The 12,174-nt window shown below is 43.5% G+C and overlaps 1 protein-coding gene across 1 annotated transcript in view; it reads left to right on the forward strand.

The window, feature by feature from the left end:
- The first annotated feature begins 236 nt into the window (after positions 1 to 236).
- The window catches only part of LOC121664310, a 31,326-nt gene continuing 19,388 nt past the window's right edge, over positions 237 to 12,174 (forward strand). Inside the window, exons 1-2 of the mRNA XM_042027543.1 lie at positions 237 to 824; positions 1,446 to 1,754. Of these exons, the coding sequence (XP_041883477.1) occupies positions 509 to 824; positions 1,446 to 1,754 (625 nt within the window). The 5' untranslated portion in view covers positions 237 to 508. The remainder of the gene's footprint in view (positions 825 to 1,445; positions 1,755 to 12,174) is intronic.

Consider the following 12,174-nt stretch of genomic DNA (forward strand, 5'->3'; position numbering starts at 1 on the left):
GTAAAGGCGCCGCCGCACCGGAACCCCCGTGGCGCTCAGCTGTCTCGCCTGGCCGGGGAGCCCCTGCCGGTGTCCTGGGCGGGGGGCCTGGCCCGGAACCCCGCCCCGGCTCCCCGGAGCGGCGGGCGGGTCCCGCTGCCTCCCGTCTCCAGCTCGGCCCGGAGCTCCCCCGGGCTCGGTGCTCGGAAGGGCGGGTGGTGCGTCCGAGCGGCGGCGGGGCTGCTGCCCGATGATTTACTTCACCAGAAGCGTTGTGTTTAAAAACAGCCCTTTTCTGCCATCCCTGCGCCCCCGGCGGGCAGGGAGATGAAGGCCGTGAAGGTGCACCCCGATCGGACTGGAGGGCGGCCGGGGGAAGCCGTCCTTGCCCAGCTTCCAGGGCCGGCGCTGCCCCGACGGGGCGAACAGGGCGCGGGACATCCCCAGGCCAGCCGGCCTCACTCACGCCTACAACCATCGCAATGTCTACACGTGGCCGGTGCTTTGGACCCGTGTTTATGGTACGGGAATGTTAAATGAGTGTTTGGTTGCACCTACTCGGAGCCCGTTCTCATTCTGGAAACCGCCCGCACCTGGGTGGGTGAGGCAAGGTCACTTTCTGCTTGGGCAACGCCAGGCCCGGCGAGCCGCAGGGCCGGGGGCGGGTCCTAGGAGGATAATGTGCTCCGAGGGGGTAACCAAGCTGAAGGAACTGGACCTGGGTGCCGTTTTAAGCTGCGGGGCCGGACGGGCCCTGGGGTCTGCTTGTGGGCACTGCTGTCTGAGTTGTGCGGAGCTGGAGACAGAAAAGGGACCGGCTTTGCCCGGCAGCCCCGCCACGGCCGGTGAGCAGCCACGAACGGTCCCGTCACCGAGGGGTCCCTTTTAGGGAGGTCGTGTCTCCTCAGGGCTCCGGCGGCCTCGTCCCCGGCCCCCGCGGCCGTGGCACTGCTGGGCTGTTCCGGATACGGGGCCGCGCTGCCCCCAGAAACGAGCAGCCGCTGCTCTGTACCCTGCTTTAATGTGTTTTCAGTTGATGTATGTAATGTCTGATTGAATTTATTGCTGATTAGCGTTGAGCATGAGTTTACACAACAAGAAATTATGTTTCATTCAGTTCATTAGCATGTCTAGTGTTTGCTTTATGAGCATATCACTAATGGTAATGACCAATGTTGATTGATTTCTAATGTGAATATAATTACACAACATAGCGGAATTAAAGGGAAAACCCACATTTTTAATTGTTGAGTTTTTAGGGACTGCGAGTGGGGGCGAAGGGGGTGGAAAGGGAGAAACAAACCAACTCTCCTCTGCGCAAACGATGAGAAGGTACAGATTAATGACTCCAGCAGGAGACGGGGAGTTTGGTCCAACAGAAGAGCAAGTCAAATGCGGTTAACTCAGGGAATAGTTAATGCACACTCGACATTGCAAAACATAATTTCCCTTTGTCTGCCCCCCAGGTACCTCTGGAAGCCAAATAAGTTCGTTTGGAAGCGGCGGTTCCCGAGGAGCCAGCGGAGGCTGGGCTTCGTGCATCGCCGGGCAGCCGGCTCCCTGCAGCCCCGCCGGCGGCTGCGCGGCTCCGAGGCAACGCCGCTGCCGAGCGGGGAGAGCTGCGCCCTGCCCGGGGTCAGGGGGGCGGCTCGCCCAGCTCTGGCAGCGGCAGTGCCGCCCCCGGCAGCGAGAGCCCTGCCCGCATCCTTCCTGCGAGCTGGAGATCGGCGAGTGCTGGAGAGCCCCGGCTGGAGCAGTGCGAAGGGCTGCAACAGGTACGGGGAGCGGAGCGGGCTGGTCACAGCGGGAGATTTTAGAGGCAGGGAGGGGACTGTGAGAGTACTGTGAGGACTGGGCGTGAGGAAGTTGGAAGCAGCTTGTGTACTCCATCTGGTCTCTCTGTTCTTGACGGTGGCCTCTGAGAGTGTCCTTTCCACTTAAAAGGAAAAGTGGTCTAGAAGGGAAGAGATCAGAGTTTTGCTGGAGGCATCTGCAGTGGGATGTGCAGAGGGCGAGCAGGAAGGCTCAGGTCCTGAGGGAACCCCTGTAGTGCAGAAATCTCGGGTGGGACACACACTTGTAGAACCGTTTTTGATTCACCCTCAGACAGGGTCAGTGGGTGAAGCGTGATGTGTATTCTGCCAGCTAAGAGTTGCCAAAAAGGCCTCTCTTTTGCTTGCCCAAAAAGAAAAGAGGCCTTGTGGTTTTTTGAAGAGTGAAACAAGCTGTGTGCCTTGCATGGGAGGAGAGGGCTCGGTCAAGGCTGGCAGTAATCAGCCGCTTTTTCTTGGGGCACTCGCTGAAAATCCAGTGTGGGCTGGAGGCGGTGACGCCTGCACTGGGTGCACTTCCCGCACCCTCCGCTAGTACCTCCTTCCTTCCTACGATGTGTTCCTAGGAGACAGGGCGGTAGGGTTCCTCTGCTCCGGTGGTCCAGAGTCAAAAGCAGTGTTGGTCCCAGTGTAATCAGCTGTGCACATCTGGGTGCAGTGCGTTTCCCCTTTCCCCCGTGACAGCTTTGAGCCTTTTGTTGGACAAGAGAGGAAGATAAGGCCGTTGCCTTTCTGCAGCTTTATACAGCTGGGGAGATGTGGTAATGAGCCATGTCCCATTTCACCAGCAGCACTTAGGTTCTTACAGTATGGGATTCCTAAAATGAAACAGTTGTTCTGAACTCAGGACGCATCTGGGATACTGAAAATCCCTGTTTGGGAAATGTTTCTTCAGGAGGGAGTTGTGGTGAATGGGTCTAACATTGCATGAGCATGTAGATTTGAAAAATATTCCCAAGGGTCTTATGCCTCTTGTGCCTAGATCACTAAAAAGAAGAATTCAGACTTAGTAATGAGTCTTTGTGCAGCAGGCTGCTCCTAGCATTTTTGGTGTTGGTGACCTTCTAATTGACTGAAATTCTGCTAAGCTATCAGAACAAAGACGACCCAGGAAAGAGATGTTGGAAGAGTTGGAGCAAAATGAAGACAAAAGATGTGAATAATTGTCATTCACATTAGTAATTTATGTTGCATACAGTATGTTCGAAGAAGTATCAGTGCTTCAACTGCTGTTATATTTCCAGGGTTTGTTTTTTTTGTCTACACAACACTTGTTCAAGGACTAAAGGTTCACAGAAGGACTCCTGCTTTGTTTGCAGTTAATAGTCATCCAGCTTGTAGGGGAAATTCTCACTGCATTGTTGGACTTCATGCTAATAAATTTTAATGCACCTTCAATGTTTTGGGCCTCAGGGTCATTCAAGTCAGGGCCACCCTCCTTGAGCTGCTTCTATACTGACAGTGTTTTCCAATTTTTCCAGTAGTAACAACCCTTTTAAAAATGTAACTATTTTAGTGTAAATTAACATAGTCCTGAGCCTTTTCTGTTAATAAACCCCCCATGCCACTAATTGCATGACAGCTGTTTTTTGGTGGTCTTGTCACCAAAGCAGGTCAATATTTCTTACAAAATAAAAATGCTGAGACTTAAAAAAAGTTTTGAACATGACATGTTGCTCACCCTACAGTTCTTTCCATCAAAATTTCTTTTATAACTCTTCAGGATATTGGCCACACTGCCCGATATGTTGACTCGATAACTACCATTTCCACTGAAAGAATGGAGAAGTATTTTGTTCTTTGCCATGCATGTGGTACTATTCCTGATTTCATAGTTGTTAAAATCTGGTCCACAGGACTTGAAATTTCATGGGTCAGTTATCCTTCCTATTTTAATTCTCCCCAAATTTTTCAGCATACATTGAATCATGTTTTAAAATTACTGATTGGCATGGATTCATAATTCCCTTTTGTATGTTTTTATAATTTATTTACTTGGTTTTGTGTTTCCTAGCTGACAATAGATCTGAATTTCCCTACAATTCTGTCTGTTGAGGTGTGGGGAAAGAGAAGCTTCTGATGTATCTCTTTTTTATCTGGTTTTATTGTTCCTTTGCTGTCTTCTGAGTGATTAATCTCACTATTTTAGTCTTCAAAGAGCCTTTCCAAAGGCTCAATTGTTCACACAACCCAGAGGATTGCAGCCTCTAGTTTTGAAACTCCTCCTTTGAGCAGGACCAGCTCTATCCAGAAGAGTGAGATGAGGCTCAGCAGTTATTATATCCACAACAGAAATTCTTATTCCTGTAGCTGTGCACTTTGTCATGTGGCCAACTTCTCACAGTGCTGCATTGAGCAGAGACCTTTGCTGGGTTTCCTGCAATATTCCCAGGTCTCTATTGTGGCTTGATTAAGATAATTGAGAGCTCTACTAGGAATCAACCACCATCAATATATGCAAACCCAGCAACTTTGCATTTAGCCTATCATGTACAAGAAAAATTGCACAGCTCTGACCAAACTTGGAATTTTTTTTTTTTCCTGTATGGAACTAAGACATCATTGTCTTGAAGCACAGGTTTAACATAGCATTTTGACCTGTGAAAGTCATATTTATTTTCCTAATACACATAGTGGAAAGGCTTTATTGATAAGAAAGGACTTTGAAACAAATGCATTAAGAGAAAAATCAGCTTTTTTCTATAGCAGGAAGAGGAGGATCTTTATTTTTTTACAGTAGGGGTACCAGGGCTCAGTTTGGAAGATATGGTTTTAAATTCCAGTGGGTCGTTAAATGAGTTTTTTCTGCTGACATAAATTTGCATAGCTGTGTTGCAGTGCAGATTCTTGCAACTTATTCTGCCCGTGGGATATTATGGCAGAATTCAGGAAACTGCTGTTACAGAAATACATCCCAGTCCCAGTTCCAGAATTGTTGCAAGCAGTAGATACACTTGCATAAGACAAGGATTATTTGGATGACCAGAACTTTTGAAGAAACACATTTATAGTTCTTCTTCTCATATTAATTTTTTCATGTAGCCTTACACAACACAACTGAATTCTTTTGGCCATGTTTTCAAGATCATGTAAGTATTCTGGATAACTGTTGAGACATTTAATAGTTTCAGTGGTAAACACATGGTGAAAGGATGCTGTTGCCCAAAAAAAATGTTGTCCAAGCATGCTGTTGCCCAAAGAAGAAAGTTGTCCAAACATGTCTAGGATAGGTTGGTTTTTGTTTCTTTTTTTTTTTTTTTTTTTCTTTTTTAAATAACTGGAATGTCACAGGGTCAAAGCTGTCCAGAGTTATCTGGTGATTGTCATGTAAATTTATATCAGTGTAGGGCTTTAGGTGCATAAACTGTTTTAGTCCCATAACAATTTTTCCTATTTAAAATATTTATATATTTTAAAGATGGAAAAAGACGACCATTAAAAAGCATTGAAACTTAACACATCAAGTTAAGTATTTGTTTAAATAATATCTGTTACTATTTTCTCTTGAAACTATAGATGTTTTTAGGAAGAAACCACTTCTCCTCTGTTCACTAGTAGTCTTTCAGATGGCACTGAAGATTTGAATACTTGGCCTGTGTGGGAAAGGAAATAGCTGAACTGTTCTGGAGTTGTTTTAAGACAAAATGAGTGAAGTGCTCACAAAAACTGTGGAGAACACAATATCAAGGACAAACAAAATTTTTGTTTCTGACAGACTTTGTGGCTGAGATGGTCACAGTGTAAGGTGGTGTTGGCTCCTGACACCAAGCAAACTGAAGCTGCAGTTCTATAGGCCAGCTAGTCAGTACCTACAGGTTTGTCATGACCGTTCTCTGCTCAGAGCATGGAAATGCAGCCAAATCCCTTTGGTTATGCTTCAGCAGCTGGCAAGATGAGTCCTGTATAATCAGAAATCAACTGCAGAATGGTCATTTTAGTTTGATGTTTTTAATGTTCCCTTACTATATTGTGCTTTGAGCAAAGCTGAAGATGTTGCAAATACAATATTGGGGTGTTGTTTATAAATTGATATAATTAGGAGCTGGTCTGATCAGTGCTATCAATGTCAGCACGTTCCAAAGAAGGCAGGGCTGTTCATTCAGGCTGGCTTGCCGTGTATTCTCTCAATTTGAAGCTGTGTGAATATATTTTATATTTTCCAAATGTATGTCTCACATCCTACCTTAATGGTGACAGCATATCACATGACATGACACTGTGTTTCTGTCTTACTGAACCTACACTGGTGTCTAATGAATGCTTCTGCACAAAGGCTGTTGTACACTGTGCAGCTGAGTGAGCTCCTGTGTGACTCAGATGCTTTTCACTCAGCCCTTTACCTCTGCAGTTTATGGAAATTTCCCTCCTATTACACTGTGGCCAGGTTGCACTAACCCTGAGTCTGTTCTCAGGGGCAGAGGAGGATTGTGAGACACTCCTTTCTACAGCTGTACAGCAAAGAAATGTTTTTGCAAGCTTGAAGCAAAGGGACTGTTAAATGGTAGGAAGCATCAAGCACTTCTGGGCAGGCAAGGTAAGCCCTGGCCACACATGACCACGTGTAGCAGAATTTTAAACCCTTTGCCACAGCAGTTTATGTCCATTACATCAGTCGTGCTGTAGAAATACTGTCCTTTACATCTTGAGACATTCCTTCTGTTGCAGCTGCTCATTTGCTGAGTTTCCTCCATGAGTTGTGCAGCTTTTCAGTTTTAACTGGTTTAGTAATCTTCTCAAAAGGCCCAATACTTCAACCTTGCCAGTCAGGAGGAGAGCCTCTTGGCTGTGCTAACTCAGTTTGTGCCTCCCTCTTTGTGTATTGACTTCCCGTCATCTCTGAGATTAACTTAAAATAATTCTTGCCTTTAGTAGCCCTTTCCAGTTTTCTCTACTACCTTTATAGCTTGTTCGTGCTGTGCTTTTCCTTTTCTAACTTAATTTTTTTTTTCTTGTTTAGAAGAACCCTGTTGATATACAGTATTAGGATCTCTGCTGGAAACCAGTAATATGTTAATTTTGGCTGAAGTATTGGCTCCCCACATCTCTGACTGGTTCCTCAGGAAAAGATGGAGATAGATACTGATATCTCTAGTTACTCTGTTGAGAAGCCTACCATTTTGCAAAACACTTAAGAATGTGCTTGATGTCAAAAGTGTGTCCATGGAGTTGAAACCAGCAAGGTGCTTCATGTTTTCTAAGTTAAATCACTTAGGCATAAGCTTGCCAGCTCTGTATGCCTTCAGCTGGGTAATAGAAGTACAGGAGTTGTTTTATATTTAAGACAGCAGATAAAAGTGGCCTTTTGAGAAGTGGAACATTCCTTTAGAAGGAATCACAAGCAACAGTCAGCTACTTTTAAGGTGGATGGCAAAAGTGTGTTCATGAAAAAGACAGATGTGGAGGCTTGTTCTGTGTTTACATATAAGCCCAAGTGAGCAAGTTTGTTTCTTTGACTAATGAGCTGCTTTTCTAAATATTATTGAACATAGTGCCACATTGTGAAGTGTAGTAGCAAAAATGATGGAAAGAGTTGCTCTACTTGCAAAGTTATACAATAGCTGGGGTTTGGTTTCTGTGTCTGTTTTGCCAAGGAGGTAAATTGTACCTGGTGTGGTTTACTTTATTATCCATACTGGATGGGACGATGACTCTTCCCTCTCTCAGTTGTGCATGGCAAAGGAGACCAGGAGAATTAGCCTATTGGTAGCTCATTAAGTAAGTGTCCATCCAGGCTCATGACTGAGCATGAAGTTTCTCATGGTTCAGAGTTAAATGTTACAAGGGAATAAAATTCTACTCACTAAATGATAGTGAAAACACAGTAGGAGGTATTTTGTTCAGGGGGTACAAGCTATTGTCCTACCCCTCTCCAGAAGGCTATATACATCAAACAGAGGATATCTTCCTTACATTCCAGCTAAATCAATGTTATTTCTTCCAGAATACTGCTGCTTCCGTTTCTAGAGATAAAAAAACATAGCTCACTGCCAGGAGATAATTCCTTCTCTTGGGCTTTCTGTCCTTGACCAGTAGAAGTTTTTATTTTTCTTAGACAAGGAAACCTTTCTTTATCCCTGGAAGATTAAATTGTCTTGCTGGTAGATCTGCCTTACTGAAGAAATGGAGGAGGAAAAGCAGAAAGGGAAGAAATAGAGAAGGAAATAATTTCAAGGTATCTTTATTGTCTCCTATTGTTAGGATGTCAATTACTACCATATATCACCTACACAGCAAACTTGTCATAGCTTGGGGTATCTCTTTTTTTTTTTTTTCTCTCCACCTAGTATAAAATGTATCAGTTATCCATACAAAATCTTTTTTTATGGCTGGACTCATCTTGAAAGTATAGCTGTGACGCTCAGAGGGATTTACTTTTTTAACATCCTATTCAGAAGGATGAATGTTAAAAGAACATAGGTTTTTAAAATCCAGTTGTGCATTCCATGGGAATAATTGAAGAAAAGGATGCCCTTTTTGGCTTTTTGAGTTGGCTCTTGTTTTAAGTGCTGGTGCCTCACACTCCAGAGTGGTCAAGAATGGTAAATTCAGCAGTGTATCTGTAACTGTGGGCTCTGATTTAACTGTAACTCTCCTTTTGATGAGTGTAGAGTGATTTAGTTGCTGTAAACATGGATTTTCCAAAATGGTTTTTAGGAGTAGAAAGAAGCTTGAGGAACTGAGGAAACCCCAGATTGCTCCTGTAATGGACCAAAAGAGAGCCAGCCCAGCTGCACCCAGCCGGGCGCAGGGTGCGATCGGGGATCCTGCGCAGTGGCGCGGCTTCGGTGGCTGATTTAGGTGTCGTCACTGCTGACAGACACCGCCGTGTGTGCAGCTCTTAGCAGTGGGCTTACCCTCCTCAGCAATCAGATGTCCAGAGCAGCAGGAGAGAAGGGAACCACTTATTTACAAAATACATCCACTTGCAGACCTAAGATGCAAATCTTTCCTTTTCTTGGTGCTGTGGGAGCAAGAACTGACTTGTGTTCCTTGGAGCCCAGATATTCATCCCACCCTTGGAAGGAGGGGCAGATCCATCACTACACCCTGGCAGTCCTTGTGTGACCCTCTAAGAACAGGTACTGTGGCCAGGAAAAGTTTGTTGGGAGGGCTCCCAGCTCTCCCTGGGAACAGAAGACAGAGGGAGGATAATGAATGGAGCTAAAAGGTGAGAGGTGTCTTCTAGTTCAGCTCTCCCTTGGTCAAGTTCTCCCTCCTTGATCTGCCTAGTTCTTATATAGAGTCAGTCCTCTATTTCCTTCCTATTAGAGCTCCATCCGACTTTACTGTCCCTTCCAGTCTGTGGATTTTAATTCTCTTTCAAGTCTGTTTCACTTGTATTCTTTGCTTTCATGACTCAGGACTTTTTTTTCCTCATTTCCTTCATGGTGTGTCATTTCTTGTGGCTGGAACAGTGTTCTTCTTCTCTGAAAGGAAACATCAGTCCAGCAGGAGGATTAAAGGAGTTTTTAAAATAAATTCATAGGGAGTCTCAATCCGTCACCGAAACTGGAAGAAAATGGCTGCAAGTTTCAATTCTAGTGAGCTTTATTTCCGTATAATATAATTCATAATGTTATCAATATCTATAAAAGCAAAAAGAAAAGTCAACAGTAAGAGTCACCAAAAAAAAAAATCAAAAGCCCTGTAAAAGATATAAAATTAAACTTCAAAATACTTTAGAAGAGGAGGAAGGACCAGAACCCCAAACAGCAGGCTATTTTGGGAAAAAAACAGCTTTGAAAAGGCCTAAAATAAAACAAAAATATGGAAGAAGCTCCCCCAAACCAGCAAGAGAAGTCCCTCTAGGCCAGTTTAAGTGAATAGGTTAGGAGCTGAAGAGGAAGAGAAAGTTAAGCAATTTTTGTTTATGTTCTATGCAGAAAGAAGAAATAACCACAAACTTTCCTCTGGGTAAAGGGGATCAGAGAAGCACTGGCAATACAATTTGATTGTATTGCTCAGGCAGCATTTAAAAATACACAAACAATCTCTCAGCTTTCTCCTCAAACTTCCTCTCTGTCTTTAAATAACCAAAACACCACAAAACCACAACAAAATATAAATCTCAAAAATGAGCCATCAAAATGACAGATTCTTCTTTAAGCTTACTTTTAGAGGTTTGATCACAAATTCTCTTCTGCTGTTATGAACATGATTAAAACCATAAGTACTTCTTTCTATACCACTTTGAAAAGTAAACAATTCAATGGAGAACTATAATTATAAAATGTTCCATGCTCTATTCTCATTTAACACTGCATTTCATACCAGCTACAGCTGCTATTACCAGGGTAAGGATTTGTATGACCTCTGTCCAATTTCCCACAAATGGAACATTTTCTGCCACCAGTGTGGACCTACAACTTGTGGCATGGTCCCAGTGCCTTGAAGACTTATCACTTTTGCTTAAAAGAGAAGCAGAACTGAATGAGCTTTTGATAGCAGAACATCAACAAAATAATGATAAGTTTCATCAAGAGACACACCACATTTCGTTTCTTTGTCATAAGCATGGTTATCACCATTTTGCCTCAAAGACTATTTTCAGGTTATTGGAATCTGCCTGACTTCCAACTTAAGTAGCAACTTTATTTATTTATTTATTGAGGCAAATGATCATTTGCCTCTCTTCTCGTGTGTAGCAGTCTCTGCTTCACTGCATATTACAATTGTTACCTTAAATGTTCTGCCTTGGGCCTGTGCAGCATTATGGACTGGTACATTAGAAACAAGGAGTGCTTCTTCCAGTTACACAGCTAAGCCAGCAAGGAAATGGGTGAATCTTTCCTTGTGACCTGTAAGAGAAATGTTGCTGTTTCCCTGTTCCCAGCTAGCTAAATTGTTTCGACTCTGGGACAGATTTGATTCAGGAAGTGAGGAAAAAATCTCAGACAAAACAATGATTCTTAATTTTATTGATGTGTCAGGTTGTTCCCACGTCAGAGTTGTTATTTCTGCTTGGGCCCACTTTTTCCTTTTGCTGGTAGAATGTTAGGTGTGTAAGGCTAGTGCATGTTACTAATATTAGGGCATTCAAAACTTCTTTCCTTATCAAATAAGCAAATTCTAGGTTTGCCTTTTCAAACCTCAGAAGTTTAATTTTGCTGTGTGTTTTCACAATGCCATCTTAGTAAGCTGATTGGTTTGATTTGAGTTAGTTCTAAATGTCATTCTGCAGAAACAGGGAAACTGAAGGTATCTATCCCAGGCTAGAGAAGTAAAGACCAAGATGTGTGACCATTCTCTGGAAGGCCCTGGGTGTGTCAGATCTGTGTATTCAACTTCAGAGATCCCTGATGGGATGCTCAGCTCTTACATGATACCACTCGCTGATAGGCTGCCCTTGCAGAATTCTGCTAAGCATAGTAAGGTACATATTGTATGAGAATAAAACCAGCTCAGCTTTATTATTGACTTGCATGCCTGGTAATGAATAGAAGGAAGGCACACACCTTCATGAACAGAGAAATTTAATATAGTCTCTTCCTGGAGTTGCACCAGTGGGACTGAAAGTTTATTTCAGCATTCCAAGGGCAATAAAAAATCTAAATTTAAACTCAAAATGTACTCAAAAGAGTACCCAGAGGCTATGTACTGTTCAAACTTTGTTAAGGTCATAACTGCTTATGTAAAGTTAGTTTATACCAGCTAGTTAGGCATTGTTTTTGAGCAGCATCTCTATTACTAGAAAAGACAGAGCAAGAGGAGGGGATGCATCTGAAAGTTCAGCTCTGCTTTACTGTTACATTTAATTCAGCTCCTTACTGCCTAGTGCAGAGCTGGGTGGAGAGATTTGTAGCTCTTAACCTGTGTTGTGCAGACACCTTTAAGTCTATTCTGATCCATTCCCATTGTTAGACATCTCAGGTATTTGGGGTTTAAGGGAAATATGAAAGGGAGAGGTGAAGGAGATGCCAGGTGAAGGTTTGCTATAGCAGGTAAACTCCTGTTAGTTATAAACTAACAGATTGGGAGGACTGAGTGTGAACAGTAACCAGGTCCTAGCCCATGAGCCCTCAGTTCAGAGTTTCCCTGGTCCATTGTGTCTTGTGAAACCTGTCAGCCTGACTTAGCAGAATTGAACATTTCAACTTTTCTTGGAACAGATATCAACGGGAGTGGCCATGGGATGTGAAAAGTGCTGCCTCTCTGACTTCTGTGTGAGAAAACCACAAATTTTCAAGCATTTAAAATACAGTTTCTGGGTGTCCCTTTGGGTAATAATTAAAGTTACTAGCCATGTTTGTTTACTCTCAGTTTGTTCATTCTTTGAAATAGTTCTGCTTCAGGAAGCATGCCCAATATTTAAGATATTTGATATCACAACAAAGACTGAAGAAGACTAATTTACATAAAAATA

The sequence above is a fragment of the Corvus kubaryi genome, unplaced genomic scaffold (genome assembly GCF_017639235.1).
Source record: "Corvus kubaryi isolate FWS band 111438036 unplaced genomic scaffold, C.kubaryi_AGA036_p1.0 37300, whole genome shotgun sequence".
Lineage (NCBI taxonomy): Eukaryota > Metazoa > Chordata > Aves > Passeriformes > Corvidae > Corvus > Corvus kubaryi.